The following is a 23,925-nucleotide window of genomic DNA, read 5'->3' as shown; positions in this document are numbered from 1 at the left end:
CCCTATAATTATTTCAGAATGAAGATGCTGTTGTATTACTTCTAAATATTTTGCAGAAGGTCTTTTCTCTTACACACAGAGATGATAGTACCATTTCCTCTTATAATTCCCATTTATATGCTTTTTTCTTGACATCAACCAATTTCTAATTGGCAGAGCAGCACGTCACTTCAGCACTATGGGCTTGTAATCTTGCAGCAGTTGCTCAAGCAATCCATTACAAATAGAACCTCTTGTTTCAGAGCCGGGTTGCTTAGTTTTCTTCTTGATTGGTTTTCAGTAGAGGAAAAGGATGATACAGTTATTGCTATTGCAGAGTTAATACAGATACTTGGTGCACACAGTATATGTGGCAAGGACATCCGGAAAATCTTTGCCCTTTTGCGTTGTGAGAAGATTGGTGCCAAACACAAGCACACGTCTTTGCTTCTGACAAGTCTCAGTCACATGCTGAAGGAAAAGGGGCCAGAAGCTTTCTTTGAGTTCAGTGGCCATGATTCTGTGCGTGTTGTCCTATTTATTTAGCAATTTAAAATTTCATCTGTTGTGATCCATAGTTGATTTTCAAAGATTATGCGCATAAAACAAAGTTGAGCAATTCAGGATAGGACACCGAGTTCAATGGTAATTTTGTGACTGTCTCATTGGCATGTGGCCCTGAACCCCACGTCATTGAGATATAAAAAAACTAGACCAACCCAGGAGGAACCAGGTGGCATTTCATTAGGAAGAAAATAGGCGCCCAAATTTGCCTCGATGAGGGCTTGGACCTAGGTGGTCTGGGTATACATCCACACCCTTGACCAACTGAGCTAGCTCATCAAGATACAAATCCTGAATTACCACTGAATTTATTGTGAAGTACTTAATTATACTGTCAAAATTGTGCAGTTATTCAACACTAATGATTCTTTTGAATCCATGAGCATCAGAATGTGAAAGTACTCATCTCTCTTATCCTGCTACAAGAAAACATATATATAAATATATATAGTTTGTTTGAGAAAAAAACATATTTATAGTGTCTCATCAAGCTGTACTTTGACTGCTTCTTATCTCATTATATAAATGGGTCAATGCTAGTAAATGGCAAAGGTGTCGGCAATAGTAGCTGGAAGCTATTCAGACATGGAGTGCAAGAGAGGTCAGGTGCTTTTAAAAGCAACGGAAGAAGAAAATTAGGATTTTTAATATTAGGGATAGATTGTATTTCATCATGAACCTTTGAAGGCTTTTGATACAGATGTTCTGCCAATATTTTTTTTTTCACTTCATGGGCTTGGGCTCCTTTGATATTTTACACACTGAGGAGTTGAGGTTTTGGAGTTTGGCTGGGGCTCGAGGTGTGTCTTATCTCCTTGCCCTTGTGCCAATTGGTACCTAAAGTTTGGCCAGGATTGTTTTTTCCTTGTTTACTAGGTGCGTGAGTTTTATTTTCTTCTAGTGCTAGGTGTTTGTGTGTGTGTGAAGTATGGAGGCTCTAACCCCCCTCTTTTCTTCTTAATATAATGATACACAAATCTCCTGCGTGTTCGAGAAAAAAAAAACTTCCCTAATTCTGCTTTTAAAATATTTGATTTGTTGATTGACTGGCATTCTTTCTTTTTCCTTGACAGGGTATAGAAATAAAATCACCCTTTCTATGGCCTTACAATAGAGGGCTATCTTTTTCTTGCTGGTTAAGGGTTGAAAACTTCCCAGACAGTGGCATGATGGGCCTTTTCTCCTTTTTCACAGAAGACGGAAAGGGGTGCTCAGCTGTTCTTAACAGAAGTGCTTTAGTATATGAGGTAATTGTGATTTTATCCCCACTTTTGAATCAAATCAGGTTAGGTCCCATTTGGCTCCAAAAGGATTTTAAGAATCTGGATAAAAAAAAATCTAATGTGTTTTATTGGATTGTGTGTCTGTATGTTAAAATCCACTAGAATCTAGTCTGTTTGGATGGGCTTCTAGGATTCTGAGATTTTTTTTAATCCAGATTCTTAGAACTCCTTAAGAGCCAAATGGGACCTTATTCAGTACAGAAATATTTATTGGATGTGTATTTACTTTGCAACAAAGAAATGTGCCATTAGCTAACTAGTGTATAAACATGATTTACCTTTAGAGGGGCCACTCCTCAATCCTCACTATTGGAGCTTTTCTTTAATTATTAAACTAGTTTGAGCCAGATGGGTTTTGACACAAATTGATGATTTGGTCTGCACAACCCATAGCTTCTTGTGTAATATATTTTGATAGTAGATGTTAATATTTTTTTGCTAAACTTGGTCAAAGTTAGATGAGTTTGACTTAAGACAAAGCTAAAATGACTTAATAATTGGAAACGGTGGGAGTAGATGAGACCTTGGCTGCATCTGATCATTGACATTGGTTACATCAGTTAACCATGTTCCACTATTTATTGACTTCCAGCTTGCTTGACAAATAAATGGAAGTTGGCATAATAAAATCTCATTAGGAACATACTTGGTTTGTAAATAAATTTAAGAAATAGGTTGAATCCAATGGAACCATTTTTTTGGAAAAAAGAAGTGCTAATCTAGGCCATATGGATCCATTTGTAATGTTACATGATTTTGATGTCTGTACAATATGCATTTGACTCATGATGTAGTAATGCTGATTCCTGTTTGAAGAAATTTCAGCTATTTCTTATAGTTTTGTATGATATTTATGGGTTATGACTGATTATTTATAGGTTTTCAAACAATTCTCTAGCTATATTGTAATTTGCAGATGTGCAATACAGCTGAGCTTAGAGACCCTTTTTTTCCCTTTGATCTGGACTTTCGAATCTCTGGAGTATAAAGTACTTTGTGTTTGTTTTTTCACCATAGGAGCTGTCAATATCTTACTCTGCACAACTTGAATTTGTAACTTTCGCAGGAATAACGAACCCATGCTAAACTCTGGTCTTTCCCTGTTGGCAGTCTATCTATCAAAAACATCAGTGTGTTTTGTTACCACTCAAGCTCCCACCAAAGGAATGGAGATTCCTTTCTGTTACTCATACAATTGGGAGGGCTTTCTCTGGAGGAAGCCAGCTGAGGTGTTATGTAGATGGAGAGCTAGTATCATCCGAGAAGTGTGGGTGAGCAAATTCATCTGCATTTGCAATTTCAAATTACATTAAATTTGACTGAAAATCATGTGAGCTCCATTCTCCATTTTAGGTGTATATAATGCATGAATTAGTTATGGTCTTCTGGGCCTATGTAGTTCTAGAAAAAACTAGACCAACCCAAGCGGTGTTTATATATACCGCCCAAGAGGTTCAATGCAAATCCTTCCTAGTTCGAGCAGCAACAGATCGTCATGGTGGCTCACTGTGGGCATCGATGGGCCGCTGCATTGCTCGTCATCGTCGTCGACCCTCTTCACCGCCCTGTGGAGTCGCCATTGTTGGGAACCGCTGCCCTCCCTAGCACGCCCGATCCGCCTCCCCTCCCACCCCAGCACCGGTGCTTCCTCTGCCCTTGAGTGTGAACGTGTGGCTGTGGAGGAGGTCCTTGGGGATGCCGGGTTGCCGCTGTTCCGTTGGGGATGCTGGGTTGCTGCACCATGGTGGCTGGTCATCGTGAGTGGATGTCGGACCATCGTGCCGTCCCCCGGGCTTGCGACCACCATATGAACTGATCAAGGATCAGGATTGCGTTGCTGTCAATCAATCCCTCAACGCTCAATCCTTGACTCTTCCAAGAGCAATGCCGGTCACTGCCTATCCATATGATGATGCCACCCATGCTGCCGGTCCTCTTCACGCTGGCTCTAGATTCGAGTCCATGCCTACTGCCCCTATGGGACATCGCCACTAATGTCGCTGAGGGATGACGTGTGCGTGCTTGTTGATACGTCTGAGCAGCCCTGTTATGGTGGGCCAAATGTACCAGAGGAGGCAACGCACCACCAGTGGCTAGAATGCGGCTTCAGTTGGTTAGATCAGCTTAAGCTTGTTAGATCACAGGAGCTTTGCGTGGAGTTTGTTGGAAGTTTGTTAGCTGCATGTTTAGTTTGTTATTCCTAAATTAGTGACATGCTTGTAATTCGCCTATAAGGCAGACCATTTGTTTAATGAAGAGTTAACCTGGGATTGAGACATTCCGTCTCCCTTGGGTGCCCAGCACTGTTCACCGTCTCCTCCTTGCCGCCCAGAATTCAGGCGCCGGCCACGGCGCCTCCTGTTCGCCGCCGAGGATTCAAGCCTCGGCCAGCAACCGTCCACTCTTACCCCCTACGCAGCCTAAGCCGTAACAATCTGGTATCAGACTTCATGGCTTCCTCGGGACTTTCCGCCGCCGCCATCACGCCCACCACCGCTGCCGCTGCCGCCATCGCGCCCACCACCACCGACGTTGCCGCCATCGCGCTCACCACCGCCATCACCGGTGTCTCCGCCGCCATCATACCATCCGCTCAACCACCCCAGCCTACTATGGCCGCCATCCCTCTCAAGGCACTCAACGCCTTCACCGCCGCCATCCAGGGCCTGCAGACCCAGATGGGCGACATGCACCTGCAAATGGGCGCTATGGCCACCAGACTGGCGGCGATCGAGGGCCGGACATCCCTCTCCGCCCCGATGTTCCCGCAATATGGCCTTCCCGGCTATGGGGGCATTCCGGCCCTGTCGGCCTCCACGGGGCCGGTCATCGCCGAGCTGTTCACCGCGCCGCCGGCCACGGCATCACACCCGCCGCTGTCCGCGCCCGTCTCGACGTCGCCGGTCTCGGCATCAGTCGCGGCGTTCACGCAGCCGCCACCACCGCCGCCGACTCAGGGGGTCCCCATCACTCAAATTTTGTTCCCCCACTCACCGTCGCCAGTGCCGTCCCTGTCGTCCATCATGCAGCTGAGCATGCCCATGCCGTTCGCACCCATGACAACGTCGCCGCCGCTCCCGCACTTTCAGCCGGACACCGATCACCTGATGGTCCCCAAGTACCACAAGCTGTCGTTCCCGTCGTTCGACGGCCGGGATGATCCGCTTGGCTGGCTGAATAAGTGCGAACAGTTCTTCCGTGGCCAACAAACACGCCCGGCCGATCAAGTATGGCTGGCGTCGTACCACCTCACTGGCGCGGCGCAGCAGTGGTATCTCGTCCTCGAGAGCGAGATCGGCCGTCCACTTTGGCCGGCGTTCCGGACTCTATGCCAACAGCGGTTCGGGCTGCCCCTCAGCACCAACCACCTAGCCGATCTGGCCAGGCTGCCCTTCACATCCACCGTCGACAAGTACATGGAGGCGTTCCAAGCGCGCGCGGCGCACGCGGGTACTCTCGCCCCCCTGCAGAAAGCACAGCTCTTCACCGGCGGTCTTCCGGACCACATCCGCGTCGATGTCGAGCTCCATGAGCTGCAGACCCTCCAACACGCCATGCGGCTGGCACGCGCGTATGAGCGGCGCAATGCGCCGATCCTCCCCACGCTACCGGCTCCTGCACGGCAACACCGGCGTCCCGGGGGCGCGCCCGCGGCCCTCCCGGCTCCTGTGGGTTCTCAGGCAGCGCCCACGGCTTCGTCGCCCTCTGCCACAACTCCACCGCCGCGCGTCTACAAGAGGCTGACCCCGGACGAGATGGCCGAACGCCGTAAGCAGGGGCTCTGCTACAATTGCGACGAACCTTACGTCCGCGGCCACAAGTGCGCACGCCTCTTCTTCCTCGAGGCGGCGGACTACATCGTCCAAGAGCCCGAAGAGGATGACAACGGGCCGGCGGCATCGCCCATTTTGGCCGCTCCGTTCGACCCCGACGAGCCGCTCATATCCCTCTCCGCTATCACGGGGATCCGCGAGGAAGACACCATGCAACTCCACGTCCGGATCGGCGCGCACGAGCTGACGGCGTTGCTCGACTCTGGTTCCACCCACAACTTCGTCAGCGCCTCGGCAGCTCGGCGCACCGGGCTCCAGTTCCAGGACAGCCGAGGCGCCCACGTCGTCGTGGCAAACGGCGACCGCGTGGCCTGTCGGGGGCTTGCACACGACATCGCTCTGCAGATAGGGGAGGAACACTTCACGGTGGACTGCTACTCCATTCCCCTCGACTGCTACGACATGGTCCTCGGGGTTACATGGCTGCGCACCCTGGGCCCCATCTTGTGGGATTTCGACGACCTCTGCATGGCATTCAACCACCACGGCCGGCGCGTCCTGTGGAAGGGCATCGGGTCGACCCGCACGGACATCCCACCGACGGGCCGTCTCCATGCTGCCCGCGTCCACGCCGCCCGCGGCACAGAGTCGCAGCTCCTGGAGCGGCTACTGGACGCCTACACCGACATCTTCGACTCCCCGTCTGTCCTACCGCCAGCACGCCCGTGTGACCACCGCATCCATCTCAAGCCGGCCACTGATCCTGTAGCCGTACGTCCTTACAGGTACCCCCAGCTACAAAAGGATGAGCTGGAGGCGCAGTGTGAGGCTATGCTGCAGCAGGGCATCATCCGGCCCAGTACTTCCCCGTTTTCGGCGCCTGTCCTTTTGGTCAAGAAACAAGACAAGACCTAGAGATTCTGCGTCGACTACAGGGCTCTCAACGCAGCCACGGTGAAGGACAAGTTCCCCATCCCCGTGGTAGAGGAACTCCTGGACAAACTTCATGGCGCACGCTTCTTCACGAAGCTCGACCTTCGCTTCGGGTATCACCAAGTCCGTGTCCATCCGGAGGACGTGGCCAAGACGGTGTTCCGCACGCACCATGGCCACTTCGAATTCTTGGTCATGTCGTTCGGCCTCTCAAATGCACCATCGACGTTCCAAGCCCTGATGAACTTCGTCCTCAAGCCCTTCCTACACCGCTGCGTGCTCGTCTTCTTCGACGACATCCTAATCTACAGCACGTCTTGGACCGAGCACCTGCAGCACCTCCGCGCCGTCTTCGATGTTCTGCGCGAGCATCAACTGCACCTTAAACGCTCCAAGTGCGCATTTGCCTCGTCGTCGGTCCAGTATCTTGGCCACGTGATCTCGGCCGAGGGCGTCGCGATGGACAGCTCCAAGGTGGATGCCGTCCAGGCCTGGCCGCAGCCGCGCTCTGTCCGTGGCTTGCGCGGGTTCCTGGGCTTGGCCGGATACTACCGGCGTTTTATTCAGAACTTCGGCTGCATCGCGGCTCCGCTCACACAGCTGCTCAAGCGGGACCAAATGTACCAGAGGAGGCAACGCACCACCAGTGGCTAGAATGCGGCTTCAGTTGGTTAGATCAGCTTCAGCTTGTTAGATCACAGGAGCTTTGCGTGGAGTTTGTTGGAAGTTTGTTAGCTGCATGTTTAGTTTGTTATTCCTAAATTAGTGGCATGCTTGTAATTCGCCTATAAGGCACACCATTTGTTTAATGAAGAGTTAACCTGGGATTGAGACATTCCGTCTCCCTTGGGTGCCCAGCACTGTTCACCGTCTCCTCCTTGCCGCCTAGAATTCAGGCGCCGGCCACGGCGCCGCCTGTTCGCCGTCGAGGATTCAAGCCTCGGCCAGCAACCGTCCACTCTTACCCCCTACGCAGCCTAAGCTGTAACAAGCCCCATCTACCTTCGCTGTTTGGTCAGCTCATCGTCCTGCTACGGTTCATCGGCTGGAAGCTGGTGATTATGTGTACTCGTGTGTCTCTGTTAATTCTTTGGACCCGCGCCTCCTTCCACGGCTTTGATTACGTCCACTTCAACCTCAGAGATACTTCGGTGACAAGAAGGGCCAGTCGTCTGCGTTGTCCCACTACGACCGCTGGGGGTGTTACATTATATTTGGTAGTTAGGATTGTAATTCGATATTGCCATATGTATCCCAGGAGATGTCTGCCCCCCTGAGTCTCTATACTCTATATGTACCACTCAAGAGGCTCAATACAATACGTCCATGTATTATACGCAATCCTTCCTGCTTACAGGAGGAACTAGGTGGCTTTATATTTTAGAGTAAAGTGCACCAGCGGTCCCTAAACTTGCACTGCTGTGTCATCCTGGTGGTGACACAGCAGTGCAAGTTTAGGGACTGCTGGTACACTTTACTCTATATTTTAAGTGGAAAATATACACCCAAATTTGCCTTGACGAGGATTTAACCTTAGGTGGTCTAGGCATACATCCATACTCTCAACCAAGTGAGGTAGGCTCTGATATAGCCTATGTAGTCCTGGCAAACCACTTCACAAAATGTTATTTGACAAATTAATGTATCAAAGTTTTTATTTAGCAGTGTGCAGCACAGCACAGCTGCACCACTGTTGACGAACCAAAATCCTACAATTTTCGTTAGAAACTTTATCATAATCACATCTTAAAAATCCTAACAGTGTTTGGTCTTTTGTTTATGAATTCAAATTTTCATAAAGTAATGATGCATTCGTGACACTACAATTTATTTCATGTCTCCGTTACCAAATGAGTGTTGTTAACTTGTTTTACAGCATTTACATGTGCTATATATCTTTTAGAACTTTGATATCTATCTGAAGTGGCCACATGGAAATTTTGTTGGTAGTTCATCATGAAAGCTATTTACATAAAATATTTTTTAATAAGTTTTGCTGATTTGTTTTTGTGCAAGTGAAGTTTAACAACATCAATACTTATTTAATAAAAAATCACAACAACAACAACAACAACAAAGCCTTTAAGTCCCAAACAAGTCGGGGTAGGCTAGAGTTTAATAAAAAATATTTTTTTTTAAAAAAAATGAGAAAAGGCACCAATCAAGATCGCTACACATCGGATACATACTGAATACTAGCATCTAAAGTACCAGGTTCTTTTTTTCTTGAACATGCAGGAGAGCTGCGTATCATTATATTAAGAAGAAAAAGAGTCTAAGAAGACTCAAAATAAGCCCATTAGGGCATGAGTTTACATGAGCGATTAGCCAGGAAAACTATTAGACATGTATAGTCCTGTATACATTGTATACATGTCCAAATACAATGTATACAGAACTATACATGTCTAATACTATACATGGATAGCTATCCTATGCAATTGATCCTAATGGATCCTTTCCTAATACCCGCCAGCAGTCGTAGCGGTAGGATCACGGACGCACAGACTGGTCCGAAAGTCGGCGAACAACTGTACAGGAAGACCCTTGGTCATGATATCCGTGAACTGGTGCGCCGAGGGAACATGGAGGACGCGAACCTGGCCCAGGGCCAGCTTTCAATTGATCCTAATGGATCCTTTCCTAATAGATATGCTGATTTAGTCGAGAATTCTCTGGAAGGAGATGGTGTCCAAAGATGCTGGTCTTCCACTCCAGGAGTAAGGACCACCTGAAATAAGATCTCCCATAATTGCAGGTATTCCAATAGAGCTTCTGTTGTCAGACCACCCCTAATATCTGAACCACATGTTATCCATCAATGCTGTACGAACTGTTCTTCGGTTTAAAATTTTCTTAGGCACATACCTATACAAGGATGTCGCAAGGTCTGTCAAGGATTTCCCATACACTCATTTATCACACCAGAAGAGTGTCTTGAATCCATCACCCACAATAGAAATAACCGAAGTAGAGAACATTGCCACTGAGCGGGAGCTCTCTGCACTGGGTACGCCCTTTTTAGAGAACATTGCCACTGAATTAGGATGCACCTGAATGTCAAGACCAGCCCATGGATGGCAGGTTGTGTCTTCTTCAACCATAACCATCTCATTCTCAAAGCCCCAGCCAAGTAATTCCAAATCAAGTATTCCCAGACCTCCTAAATCAATTGGCCTCTTGACCCGGCCCCATGCAACAAGGCAATGACCTCCACTAACCTCCCTGCAGCCTTTCCAAAGGAAGGATCTTCGACTCTTGTCAATTGCTTTAATTACCCATTTAGGAAAATTCAAGGCGAGGAGAGGTTCTTATTTTGTGAAGTTGCTTTTCATTGCAAATTATCTGTGTTTTGTGCATGCTTTATGTTTTTTGAGTTTTCATTTAACACTATTTGTAGCTTGTGATACTGAAAATTTGTCCTTCGTATTTTAAGGTATGCAAAATTCAACGAAGCAATGACTCACTGCACCATTGGCACAGAATTGATGCCTGTTGGTGACGAATCTATCTCAATTGGTTTCGAAAAAACTTTTGCCTTCACAGGTCAAATGGGCCCAGTCTATGTGTTTTCTGATGCACTTTCTTCAGAGCAAGTGAAGGGCATATATTTTCTGGGACCAAGTTACATGTACTCTTTCCATGGTGATGATTGCTACAGGGGAATTCTTGATGCTAGAGACGGCCTTTCATCAAAGATAATTTTTGGTTTCAATGCACAGGTTCAAATTCTTTCCACTGACTTACATGATATATAACTTATTTCATAAATTCTAACACTCTGGGTCAAGTAGTGGTGGTCCATCTCTGTAATTCTAGTGATGGGGCTTGTTCTACTCATGAGTTTTTAAGTGGGTTTACGTATCATATAAACCCAAGCAAAAAAAAAAAATGAAAAACCAATACTAGGATCAAATTTTCACCATGGTTGCAGCTCAAATCTTCACAACTACAAGGCAAGTGTGCCCCCTCTAATTTGCTCTAGCTTCGCCACTGAACCCAAGTGAATTGCTTTATGTGTCCATAGTCCGCCCTCTTTGGGGGCTGGGTCTTAATTTTTTTGAGCCCTCAGTTGTTACACTTGCATTAAGAGCCAATATCTTCAGATTTACTAATATTTTTTTTTTCTATTTTCCCCTTGTCCCTAGGCTAGTGAAGGTCGGAGTTTGTTCAGTGTGTCATCAGCACTCGATAGTGCTGACAGAAATACATTTGAAGCAACAATTATGAGGGGGACAAAGTTATGCTCACGACACTTGCCTCAGGATATTATTTACTGCGTTGGTGGTGTCTCTGTATTTTTCCCACTCTTCACTCAATTTTTTGATGCTGCAAGTGATATTGAGAAATGTTGCCATACATCTGTTATCAATGATAAGTTAGCGGCTGAGGTCATTGAGCTAGTCGCAACTGTTCTGGATGGAAATGTATCAAATCAACAACAGATGTATCTACTTTCTGGGTTATCTATTCTAGGCTTCTTGCTTCAATCAGCTACCCCACAGCTGTTAACAACCAAAACTCTTTCCGCACTGAAGTATATGTTTGACATTCTGAGGAAGTGTGGTAATCTCTCTTCCCCTCTCCCTCTGTGTTCGCATGCATACAATAAGATGTACATTACTTATACTTTTTTCTGCATATTCAGGCATGTCAAAAGTTCTCCTCAAAGATGCTATCTCACAAATTTATTTGAATCCTCAAATATGGGTATATGCAAGCTATGAAGTACAAAGGGATCTCTATTTGTTTGTGATAAAATATTTTGAAACAGATGGAAGGCTTTTACCGCTTCTATGTGGACTTCCTTGGGTTATTGATATTGTGTGCCGATATTACTGGGAAAAGGCAGATTCTAGGCATGTTGTTGCTTCCAAGCCTTTGCTTGATCCAGTTACCAAACGAGTTATTGGAGAGAGACCTAAGGTAGTTGAAATTCGCAAGCTTCGTCTTCTCCTTCTGAGTTTAGCAGAAATGAGCTTAAAGTAAGCACTTCCACCTCCTACCAAGCCTTTTCCATTCCATAGGTAGTAACCTTTTGTTTGATCCCATCTATATAGAGTTTGGATATCTTTTAGTATCGTTTTTGCCACACATCACATTACATTTTTCATATGTTTCCATAGCATTCCGTAGGCATCTTCTATTCTTAATATGACATGTTGGTTCACAGGCTAAAAGTTTCTCCAGATGACATAAGAGCGCTTGTTGCTTTTTTTGAGAGGAGTCAAGACACAGCATGTATCAGCGATGTACTGGACATGATCATCCGTGCTCTTTCACAGGGTGCAGTTTTTTCATCATTTGTTGAGAATGTAAATTACCTTGGTGGTTGTTGCATTTTCATTAATCTTCTTAAAAGGTAATATATTCTTACTTTTCTCAACCTAGAGCTAATTTCTACAAGTACTACGGCTGTTTGGAACTAAGTTGCTTGATAATGTAAATTATGAACTGCTTGACAATCTGCAAGACAAGTAGGCAACACATTAATTTCAAGTTGTTATTCTCTTTGACTAAAGTATATAATGAGTGTATTAGTGTTCATCCTAACCTCTTAGGCAAAGGGAAAATCCTGAAGTTGTAATGAACTTAGATCATTGGTTGAATAGGCTGGTCTCCTGCGGTAGGTGCTGGACACCTGACCGACTTGCATGCCGAGGACTTAAATTCATGCCTGCCTCTTCTTAGACCAAGCCGTGAAGTCTATCGACCACCTTCTCATATCCTGTGTGTTTGTGCGACAGTTTTGGTTTATCTTCTTGTGGAATGTCAGGATTCAATTCCTCTATTCACAGCCAGGTGAAAAATCTTCTGATGACTGGTGGGTTAGAGTTGAAGGTTTGGTGGATAGTCAAGTTTGAAAAGGCCTCAATTCTGTTATCATTTTGGGTGCTTGGTTGATTTGGAAACACCGCAATAGGTGTGTGTTTGATGGTCCTGTTCCTAACATAGCTGCAGTCATGATGCTCACTTTTGAGGAACTACATCTCTGGGGTTTAGCCAGGGCTCGAGCAATTTCTAATCTTCTTGCCCTTGTAGCCGAAGGTTGTTACTTTGTGGTCTAGTCTTAGCTCTAGGTTGTTTTATTTTTTAGTCAAGGTGCTACTGTTTTTCCTTTTCTCTTGGTTGTGTGTGGGTCTGTTCTTGTAAGGGTTCTTATTCCCTTGTTAATATCATGGTATACAGCTCTCCTGCGTGTTCGAGGAAAAAAAATAGGAGATAGATCTTTGGAAAGAATGGGGAGGAAGAACATTGGGAGAAGATTTAATTCATTATATACTTAATCAAACCACTGAATCCTGATCCCATATATTATATGTGCTATGTATTGTAAGAGAGATTCATCTGTTTGTTTCTTGTAAATTGTTCTTCAAGGGCCTTCTGTTTGCCTTTATTTTTATGTGAATTGTGCCTCTAGATTTTGCATATTGTTGTCAGTAAAAAAAAAGACTTGAAAATGCATAATTTCTGCATGCATAATATATATTTAACGCACGCAGTTACTTTTTGGTAAATATCTGACACTAGTTTTTTCTTCAGGGAATTTGAGCCAGTCCGTTTGTTGGGGCTTCAGCTCCTTGGAAAACTTTTGACTGGGATTCCTTCTGAGAAGGAAGGAACGAAACTATTTACCCTACCCTTAAGGAAGTCTAGACCCATGTCTGTAAACTTAACAAAAGAAATAACAGCTGCACCTCAGTTGTTCTTGAATACAATGTCTGAAAGGCTATTCAAATTTCCACTATCAGATAACTTATGTGCCGCACTTTTCAGTGTTCTTAGTGGAACCAGTGCACGACAGGTTATTGTACTAACTTTATGTCATATTGTTTTTTCTCTCTTTTTTTTTTCTGTTTCACCAGTATTAACCGTATATGTGATCTGCTGTTTTCTCTGTATAGGTTCCCCAGGAAAATTCTCAATCTGATCCATCAAGGGATAGAAATTGCAACCTTTTAAGCTTGCCACCCTTTTCCCTTCCTCATATTTTGATCTGCATCTTTAGATTTATGCATTCTTGTAAAGATTCCTCAGAACGCACAAGAATCTTAAATCTTCTTCTTGGTTTGCTGGATTCAAACTCTTCAAACATTGAGGCATTAATGGTACGTACTATTTTATTGGGTCTATACTTGTTACTTATTGTGTGTTCTGTGTTGATCCTGGAATTTTTATCAGGAGCACAGTTGGAACTCTTGGCTTGAAACATCCACAAAGCTTGATGTATTCAAGGACTACAAATCAGTTTCTAAACGCGAGCCTGACGATGTGAAGACAGATGAACTAAGTCTTGTGAGGAACTTGTATTCTTTGGTCCTTTCATACTACCTGCGCTTCGTTAGAGGTGGCTGGCATCAACTTGACAATACTGCTAATTTTTTCCTCTTAAAAATTGACCAGGTTGGATGCTGTTTCATCCCTTTTTTTCTTTATGTGATAAGCTTGGTGGTGTATGTTGTTTTGCACTAATGATGATATTGTGATTCATTAACATGCAGGGACAGCTATCAAGTTCTGATTTGCTGAGGGACATACTTGATGATATTGCTGGGAGCCTGCTTCAGAAATCTGTGGAAGATAATATTTTCCTTTTACAGCCTTGCTGTGATAACGTTTTACATTTTTTGAACCTTATACAGGAGCTGCTTGTCAGTCAAATGGGAATTGGGCTATTGGTATGCTTCTAAACATACTTGTATTGATTGAACAGAAAAATACATGTTAATACATACATGAGCTATATCTTCTTTTTTTCTCTCGAAAGGACCATACATAAGCAATATCTGTTCCTTTCTTCTGCAGTTTCTATCTCCCAGTATTTCGGAGGAATCTTCACATGATAACATATGGAAAGAAGATATTAAGTCAACAGTATATGATATTTTAAATACCGAGAGCAATGGCCACTTTACAAGGTACTAGTTCAAATCTGCATTCCCCATTTCTAAATATGTGTCCAAACATTTTGTAATAGCTACATTTGAAATGGATCCTAAGGGTCATTAGTGCTGGAGCTGATGCATGTGCTTTCTCTGGTCAAAACACCACTGCACAACGAACTATGTAGTCTACTAGTTTTTACGAATCTTTTGCCAGATAATAGTAGCGGCTGCAGTGTTTTATGGTACAAAGCTTCAGGTCACCGCCTTGTTCATTTGGATAGCAGTACAAATGATACATGGGTACTAGGTACCCTTTCAGTTGTCTTTCTGATCACAATCCATGAAAGGTGGTGCCAACTGATTTCAGATGAGACCTTCCAACAACAATCATGGCCATTAGTCACAACTCGCAACATGAAACACTAGGGCTTGTTTGGATGCCCATGTATCGACCTCAATCCATGTGGGTTGGAGTGGTTTGGTTAAATTCCACACCAAACCACTCCAACACCCATGTATTGAGGTGGATACATGGGCATCCAAACAAGGCCCGATTGATGCATCTCAAAGATAGGGTTTCAACAGCGCTGTCATTCAAGGAGGTTGGACCTTATGGAGACAAAGAAACATGTGCGTCTTTGAGGGAGCTCTTCCATCAGTCCAAAATGCAAGGTGCCTCTTCTTGAAGGATCTGAAACTTTGGGAATTTGCTGGAGCCCGTAAATTCCAGGACCTAGGTCTATGTCGGGTTGAGGGGTTAGTTTAAGTAGCCTTTCTCTGGTTGTGTCCTTTTTATTTATTGGTGATTGTATTTTTTTTTTTCCTAAACCTCAGCTGCAGTCCCTTTGTTCTCCTAAAGTGAGACGAAGTGGGTTTTCGTTTTTTCTCTCTCTAAATTAATACAAAGATATGCAGCTCTCCTTCTTGTTCGACAAAAAAGGAACACTAGGGTGGCAAATTAATGATTGTGTCCTTGCATTCACTAGCCTAGGTACTATATCATTTGTAAGATGTACATTTTTTTTTCCTCATAACGGAGTGCTCCCTCTGATTCCAAATGCTGGTCGTTTTATACTTGTGCATAAGGATTAAGGAAGTAGAGCAAATGATCTTAGTGCCCTTCAACTAAAACGTACTGCATTAACTTAAACACATATGGTATTGGTAGTTGAACATTCAACATTGACACTCAAAATGAAGCTAACAATTTAACCAGTGTGTTAAAGTTCAGTGAGTGCAAATTTGTTTTCCAGGATCTAAGGTGACCTAATATTGTCATATGAACATACACCATTTTTGTACCCTTCCATTTGAATTTAGTTTTGTGAAGTTTGCAAACTAGAAGTAGTTGGGCACTGGCATTGCCGTTAATTACTGTGTTAATTCCCAGTTTGCTTTGGACTGCTTGCAGATTTTCTGATGTAAATAAAATCAGTGATGATTGGTGGAACTTCTTTGACAAGGTGTGGAGTATTATACGTAATTTGAATGGAAAAGGACCAAGCAAAATTGTACCAAAGGATCCAAATGTTGAGGTTGCATCTTTGGGGCCAAGGGCACGTGGACTGGTGGAGTCTATGAATGTCCCTGCTGCAGAAATGGCTGCTGTTGTATCTGGTGGTGGAGGTATTGGTACTGCATTAGGTATAAAAATGAACAGATTTGCTGAGAAAATTACAACGTCAAGGGAAGAGATAATTCCAAGAATTTTCTTCCACCTTGTGATTCTGTACCTCTGCAAAGCTGGATTAGAGAATGCATCCAAGTGTGTTCTACAGTTCATGTCGTTGCTTCCGATTCTTCTTATTTCAGATGATGACCAAAGCAAAAATAAGTTGCACTTTTTGATATGGTATGTTTGATACTCTGAGCTCCCTCTGAATGTGTATGAAACATTCTCCTTAAACTTTCTTTTATACAGGTCTTTATTAATTGTAAGATCTCAGTATGGGCAGCTTGACGATGGCGCTCGTTTCCATGTTTTTTCGCACTTGATTCTTGAAACTATCATATATGGAAAGCCCATGTTGGTCACTAATATCTTAGGAAGAGATGACTCCGTGGACACCACCAACAACAAGGAGACTGGCTTCATCCTTAGCTTTATACAGAAGGATCGTGTTCTTGCCGCGGTTTGTTTCTTTGCCCTTTTTTTATCTTTGTCTGGAATTGTTTTGTTGGCATGTACAAAATGAGAAGTTCATCACTTTAGGAGGGTGTGTTTCAAGTTTTGTGCATTTGATCAATTCTGCTGTTTGTTCAACCCCGCACCCACTCCAACCAATGATCAGCTTTATTGGTTTACAGGCTGCTAATGAGGTTAAGCACATGAAGGCTGTTCAGGCTGATCGCTTAAAGCAGCTGCAGGAACTTCGCTTGAAGCTTAACGAGTGTTCTGCAACGGAGATACAGCTAGTGCAGGCCATTGAAGATGAGATACATTTTACTATCACTGCTGCCCTTTCAGCAGATGACAGTAGAAAAACAGCTTCTCAACTTTCTTTTCGTGAGGATCAACAAATTATCACGGTAACTGAGTCTTTCTTATATTCAACCAACGCAAATGCTTGTTAAGGAGAAAATTTGTCATGCAGTAACTATTTGCTTTCTGTATCAGGATAAGTGGATACATATTTCCCGTGCTCTGATGGATGAGAGAGGACCATGGTCTGCTAACCCTTTTCCAAATGATGTTGTGACTCACTGGAAACTTGACAAGACAGAGGATAGATGGCGGCGGCGGTTCAAGCTCAAACGTAATTACAAATTTGATGTACGCTTATGTCAACCTTCACAGTCAAGGAATGAAATTACAACGTCGTCAGCTGACCAACCGTACATCAGTGCCAAAATTCCTGAGAAAATGAAGCGATTCCTTCTTAAAGGAGTGCGGGGAATCACAGAGGACAGTAGTTATGAACCATTTGAAGACACTAACGATGCGAGTGAATCTTCCCAGAGTAATCCTTTAGAGAGCCAAAACCTGAATAATGCTGCAGATACCTCTGATTATCATGCTGCTGTACATTATAAAAAAGAGCCATCATCTACTAATGGAGATAATGATTATACAAAGGTAAAGAAAAAGTTTTAGTATAAATTTAAGCTGAAAGCAGAAAACAATTGTTGATTTCTTTCTGTTCATTGCCCATTTTGCAGGTGCTATGTTCAGTTCGTTGTGTTCTTGTAAACCCAAAGCGAAAATTAGCAGGACAATTGGATATCACACGAACTGTCATGCATTTTTCTTTTGAATTTTTGGTCGAAGGAACTGGAGGATCATCTGTTTTCAGCAAGTTTAAAGACAAAAAAGATTCAGACTGCAAGAACGAGCTGGGAGGTGTGGACAGACTTGATGGATGCCGAGACAGTATGATTGAAACCAATGGTGTTTTGATGCAAAACCAGTCTAACAAGATCAAACGTCACAGAAGGTGGAACATAACCAAGGTATCTCTCTCTCCTATACTCCTAGTCTTTCCTCTCACTTGCTCACTCTCTTAATCTCCTTCCATACATGCTTACAGATAAAAGGAGTTCATTGGACACGCTACCTACTGCAATATACTGCAATGGAGATCTTCTTTGATGATTCAAGTGCACCTATATTTTTAAACTTTTCCTCCCAAAAGGATATTAAAAATGCTGGGTCTCTGTTAGTTTCTCTTAGGAATGAAGCTTTGTTCCCTAAAGGAAGTACCAAAGACAAAAATAATATCATTTCATTCGTCGACAGGCGAGTTGCACTTGAAATGGCTGAGAATGCCAGGGAAAGATGGAAAAGGAGGGAAATCAGTAACTTTGAGTATCTTGTGATTTTAAACACCCTTGCTGGAAGATCTTACAATGACTTAACTCAGTATCCTATATTTCCATGGGTATTGGCTGATTACACCTCAGAAAAGCTTGATTTCAACAAGTCATCGACTTTTAGGGATCTTTCAAAACCAGTTGGTGCGTTGGATGAAAACCGCTTCAAGGTGAGGTTACTATTGCATACTTATTTGTATTTGTAGGCTATCATCACCTTATCATAACTTCATGTCAGTAATGCATTATTGGGCAGGTTTTTGAAGATAGATATCTTAGTTTCTGTGACCCTGATATACCAAGGTTGAACCTTAATTCATTTGTTAGTGTTTTCCCTTTTTTGAGTTTACTCTTTTTGCAATAACGACGATGGTTGTTTCCTGCAGTTTTTATTACGGATCTCACTACTCTAGCATGGGAATCGTTCTTCATTACATGCTTAGGCTCGAGCCATTTACAGCTCTGCATCTAAACTTTCAGGTTGTCACTTTGCTCATCATGGAAATATTTATCATGCTTAAAATTCGAACACATACCTCTTATTTTCAAAACATTATTCACAAATTTGTGAATCGATAATTTCTTTTGTCGTATTTCACCACAGTTTTAAAGAAGCAATCTTGTCATATTGTTTTACATTATGCCATAATTTCTCCTGTCGTATTTCACCACAGTTCAAAAGAAGCGATCTTGTCATATTATTTACATTTATGCCTGTCTGACACTTGTGCAGGGTGGCAAGTTTGACCATGCAGACCGTTTGTTCCAGAGCATTGAGAGCGCTTACATAAATAGCTTATCAAGTACAAGTGATGTCAAAGAGCTTATTCCAGAATTCTTTTACATGCCCGAGTTTCTTGAAAATTCAAATTCATATCATCTTGGTGTTAAGCAGGATGGGGAACCTATAGGCGATGTTGCTCTCCCTCCATGGGCAAAGGTAATAGTTCCTCTTGAAGGTAGTTATATTTGTCATAATTCCTTGAGGATGAATTATTTGTCCTGCTTTTCTAATGACAGTTAGTTCAGCTTTGCAACTGTTAGTAAAAAACTGTACTGTTCTCAATACACAGGATATATCTAGCTTTCTCAATATAAAATAGATTTTCTCATGAAAGACATCCCAGGCTAATTTACTTCACATAATGTTTTCTTTATATTCTGACTTTGACCATCTTCAGTTCGCAAATTCAACCCTAATAAGTTTAGCATTGCAAAGAACAACTTCTGTATACTGTTATGTTAGCCCAGCTTCATAGCATTCATTGTCAATTTTGAAGGTGATGACATTATGTTTCCTGCATTTTGGAAAAAAAATCGTGAATGGTACAACATATCACATTGCTTCATCATTCTACGAAATTCTTTTACATGCCCGAGTTTCGCATACATGTTACATTTCGTATCCCATCTAATATTTTACTTGTGTTATATGATTATTAACCCATACAAAATTGTAGGGTTCGCCTGAAGAATTCATCCACATCAACAGAGAAGCCCTTGAAAGTGAATATGTGAGCTCTAATCTCCATAACTGGATTGACCTCATATTTGGTTACAAGCAGCGTGGACAGCCAGCTGTTGAGGTGCAACTGTGTTGCTATTTCCAGCATCATTGAAACACTGTTAGTAGAATATTACCTAACTCATGCATATATTTTGGATAGGCAGCAAACATATTTTACTACGTGACATATGAAGGTGCAGTTGATCTAGAAAATATGGATGACATGTTACATAAATCTGCTATTGAGGATCAGATAGCGAATTTTGGACAAACACCAATCCAGATTTTCCGGATGAAACATCCAAGAAGAGGACCTCCCATCCCAATTGCTCATCCACTGTATTTTGCACCACAGTCGATAACATTAACTTCAAGTGTTTGTAGTACAGTCAGCCACATGTGTGCTATCCTATTCATTGGTTTGTTGGAGAACACTGTTGTATTGATGAATGAGGGACTCATATTGTCAGTAAAGCTGTGGTTAACAACACAGCTGCAGTCAAGTGGAAATTTCACATATTCTGGACCACAGGTTCTCCTTGACTAAAGGCTAAATGTTAAAGACATTGGTATCCCAGTAAATTTGTGTTTATTACATTTGCTCTTTTTTTTGTAGGAACATTTATTTGAAATTGGTTCAGATGTTATCTCTCCTCGTAAAATTGGCACTTTCCTTGCCGAAAACGTTAAGTTTGGAAGACAATGCTTAGCAACAATGCAAAATAGTTGTGATAATTATTTGATTTTATGTGGAAATTGGGAGAACAGTTTCCAAATAATTTCTCTTAGTGATGGAAGAATTATGCAGAGCATCAGGCAACATAAGGATGTTGTTAGCTGTGTTGCAGGTATTTAAGACATTTAATGAGTTTATGCTTATCCATTTTCTTTAAACTTTCCTGAATTAAGCTACTAGATTTTGGCTGTAAGCAAAAATAACTGTATTCAAATAAAGAGATTCCAATAAAGATACAGATCCCTTTTTCCGGCTTAAGCCCCTTGGAAAGGACAGTAGTGAGTTGATGTCTCCTTATTGTGGTTTTGGCATGTAACATAAGAGAACTTCTAATACTGAATATAGTCTGTTGGCCACTGCATATAACATGATGCAGCCAGACCATTTGTATGTTTTCAGTTCGGTGATGATATCTAATTAGATATTTTCTGAGTAAGGCAGCTCAGCTAGGCTGCCTTTTTTCTGTCTTCATTATGTTTCCTGCATTTTGAAAAAAAAAAAAACTGTGAATGGCACCATATCACATTGCTTCATCATTCTATGAAATTATCTGCTGTGTTCTCCTTTTTTTTGTCGATATAAATAAGGCAAAACAAACTTTTATGCTGCAGTTTCGTCTGACGGAAACGTGGTTGCAACTGGTAGTTATGACACAACTGTTATGATCTGGCATGCATTTCGAGGAAGACCAATTGATAAGAAAATGAGGGGTGCCAATTTTGAACTTTCAGAAAAGGAACATGTTATAGTGGAAAGGCCTGTTCATATCTTATGTGGTCATGATGACATCATAACATGCTTATTTGTTAGCACTGAACTTGACATTGTAATCAGTGGTTCAAAAGATGGGACTTGTATTTTTCATACACTGCGTGAAGGGAGATATGTTCGGTCCATCCAGCATCCTTCTGGTGTTGGTTTATCAAAACTGGTAGCATCACAGCATGGGAGGGTGGTATTATATTCTGAGAATGACCTCTCCTTGCACATGTACTCCATCAATGGACGACATATTGCTTCTTCAGCAACCCTTGGACGTCTCAATTGCATAGAACTTAGTTGTTGTGGTGATTTCATTGTTTGTGCTGGTGAGCTTGGACAGATAGTCTTACGCTCAATGCATTCTCTTGGTATTGTTTGGAGGTATGATGGAACTGGGAAGACAATTACTTCCCTAGCTGTGACTCCTGAGGAGTGCATCCTAGCAGGAACCAAGAATGGTAGACTGCTGGTATTTTCAATAGAAACTCCTCTCCTTCGCAGGGGGAGCATGCAACGAAATAGAATAAAGCCCTCCACAACTGGTTAAGTCATTGGCTGCAACATATCCACCGAATGTAAAAAATGACCGCTTCATGCTGTAGGCATAAGGTGTGTCAAGTTTTAAACTTAGTTGCTTTTCTTATTGTTTTGAACAGCAGGGCCTTTTTTGATGCTATAAATTCCGTACACCATAATTATGTTTTTTTATTTACCTTATTATGTTTTAGTGCCCTGTAGAACTAGTCCTTTAGAACTAGTCCTGTGGTCATCTCATGCACCTGCATGATGAACTGCATGCACTCACTGTTAACTGTTTATAATGTAGACCAAGGCAAATATTTAGATATCTTTGCCTGTTTTATCAGGAACTATTAAGATTGTAGTAACCAAATGTTGCCTCCTGTAGGATGTCCCCCCACTAGATTGAGAAAGCCAGATGGTCTTACAGAGTAGAGGCGGGAAAGGGACACATTATGACTTGGGACGTGAACTTACAAGTTAAGCATGAGCTTGCCGAATTATATGAGCTAGCTATACTCTTATGCGAAACATTGAACAAGAAAAGTAACTAGAAAGCATTTAGTTAGAGTTAGTGATGTTTTAATATTTACGTAGTGAACTAGATCTATGTTATGTTTGGTAATTCAGAAAGGTATTTCACCTATCAGATCCAAAAATGTCATGTCAGGTTTGGTTCTAGACTCTGTAAAACATTTTTTCGTCCTGGTCACTAGTAATCTGCCAAGTTCATTTTTATTGACTTGGATAATTTAGCTCAAGCAAACTGCTGTTACCTTTTCTGTTGTTTGCTGAAAGTACTAAGTGCTTAATTTCCTTGAAACTCTGTGCAGGTCATTACCAGCTTATAGAACTGTTCTCACGACCACGTAGTCTGCACATATGAAGCACGCTTTTGTCATTTGTGAACACTACCTAAATTAAAGATGGCATTCAGGAATGAGGATTGTCAAGATATTGAGCTGGTGATGGTCCTTGAGTACTCAATCTGACAATATATCGAACTAATGCCGGGAACACTGGTTAGCCCTAGGTCCATAGTTGATTTAAGGCTAAGGGTAGACGCAAAGAATCTTCACTTCTTAGCCTTCACTTGGTAGGCACTGACATCTATCACCATTTTATTGTAGCATTTCACTTCGTTGGTGGAGGGGTTAGGTTCCGTGCGACAGTTTGTCTGTGTAGTATATATATGTATTATATTACTCTGTTCCTACTCTGCCTTCTGCTATGCTTGAGCAGGAGAGAGCACCCATCGTATTCGCTTGCAGATGGAAAACAGGCGTCGCCTGACGCCTGGTGCCAGATTTTGGCACGAACCAGCTAGTTCCGATTCTGTTCCGGAGCGCATGGCCACCATCCATTTCCATGCCTCTTTGGGCAGGGATAAGCTGGCTAGGAAAAGTAACGAGCCTTTTACCTGTGACATCGCCTATGGCCTTGTTTAGTTTCAAAAACTTTTCTCAAAAAGTGCTATAGTAGCCATTACATCGAATCTTGCGATACGTGTATGGAGCATTAAATGTAGATGAAAAAAACTAATTGAACAGTTTGGTTGGAAATCGCGAGACGAACGTTTTGAGCCTAATTAGTCCATGATTGAATATTAATTGCCAAATAAAAACGAAAGTGCTACAGTAGCCAAATTTCTAAATTTCACCCAACTAAACACAGCCTATATGCTATGGCACTTTACTTTTTTTTTACCTTCCAAGTCATTCTGTCCATTTTTCCATCTAATGGTGTCAATATGCGCTGCAAAAAATCCCAAATGCCCTTCCCTCCCTTCTTCACCGTGCGCTTGTTTGTTCCTCCGCCGGTTGTCTTCCTCTCATCCTCCACCGTGCGCCGGGGCAGGGGCGGAGCCTGTTAGGTTTAGTTTTAGGTATATTCATCGGATCGGGATACTTAGCATAGTAGTAATAGATGTTCGGGTTTCAGAGAGAGAGAGAGAGAGGGGTGATAGGTCGCAAACCATCGAATGCCGTAGTTGTTGAAGCTCCGGCCGGGGTTTCGTTGACGGACGCCATCTGCGCGCCGGCAGCGACGGTCGGTGGAGAGGGAGTCGGCGCTGTGGCGTCCTCGGTGGCGACGTGCGCGTCGGGTGGCGTTGCCGGCGTCGGTGGTGCTTCCCGTCGCTGGCAGCGCCCCTTCTCAAGATCGGGTCTAGGGA

The 23,925-nt window shown here is 43.0% G+C and overlaps 1 protein-coding gene across 6 annotated transcripts in view; it reads left to right on the top strand.

Moving 5' to 3' along the window:
• The window catches only part of LOC136526871 (BEACH domain-containing protein B-like), a 31,965-nt gene extending 8,819 nt beyond the window's left edge, over positions 1–23,146 (top strand). The window contains exons 14-40 of one of the 6 annotated variants that reach the window (XR_010776610.1): positions 18–59; positions 157–501; positions 1,617–1,790; positions 2,937–3,097; positions 9,969–10,254; positions 10,681–11,098; positions 11,307–11,517; positions 11,706–11,894; positions 13,076–13,337; positions 13,438–13,641; positions 13,715–13,936; positions 14,035–14,211; positions 14,339–14,451; positions 15,830–16,270; positions 16,340–16,550; positions 16,726–16,947; positions 17,036–17,494; positions 17,578–17,868; positions 17,946–18,398; positions 18,485–18,531; positions 18,615–18,708; positions 18,962–19,168; positions 19,689–19,814; positions 19,896–20,267; positions 20,352–20,583; positions 21,083–21,842; positions 22,586–23,146. Coding sequence is in view for 2 of the 6 variants with exons in the window: in XM_066519444.1 (XP_066375541.1) it covers positions 18–59; positions 157–501; positions 1,617–1,790; positions 2,937–3,097; positions 9,969–10,254; positions 10,681–11,098; positions 11,181–11,517; positions 11,706–11,894; positions 13,076–13,337; positions 13,438–13,641; positions 13,715–13,936; positions 14,035–14,211; positions 14,339–14,451; positions 15,830–16,270; positions 16,340–16,550; positions 16,726–16,947; positions 17,036–17,494; positions 17,578–17,868; positions 17,946–18,398; positions 18,485–18,531; positions 18,615–18,708; positions 18,962–19,168; positions 19,689–19,814; positions 19,896–20,267; positions 20,352–20,583; positions 21,083–21,780 (6,783 nt within the window). In the remaining 4 variants the exon portion in view is untranslated. The other 5 variants (XR_010776608.1, XR_010776609.1, XM_066519444.1 and 2 more) reach the window with 5 other exon arrangements.
• The last annotated feature ends 779 nt before the right edge of the window (positions 23,147–23,925 follow it).

Source organism: Miscanthus floridulus, chromosome 19 (genome assembly GCF_019320115.1).
Source record: "Miscanthus floridulus cultivar M001 chromosome 19, ASM1932011v1, whole genome shotgun sequence".
Lineage (NCBI taxonomy): Eukaryota > Viridiplantae > Streptophyta > Magnoliopsida > Poales > Poaceae > Miscanthus > Miscanthus floridulus.
This window is presented reverse-complemented; position numbering and strand designations above follow the sequence as displayed.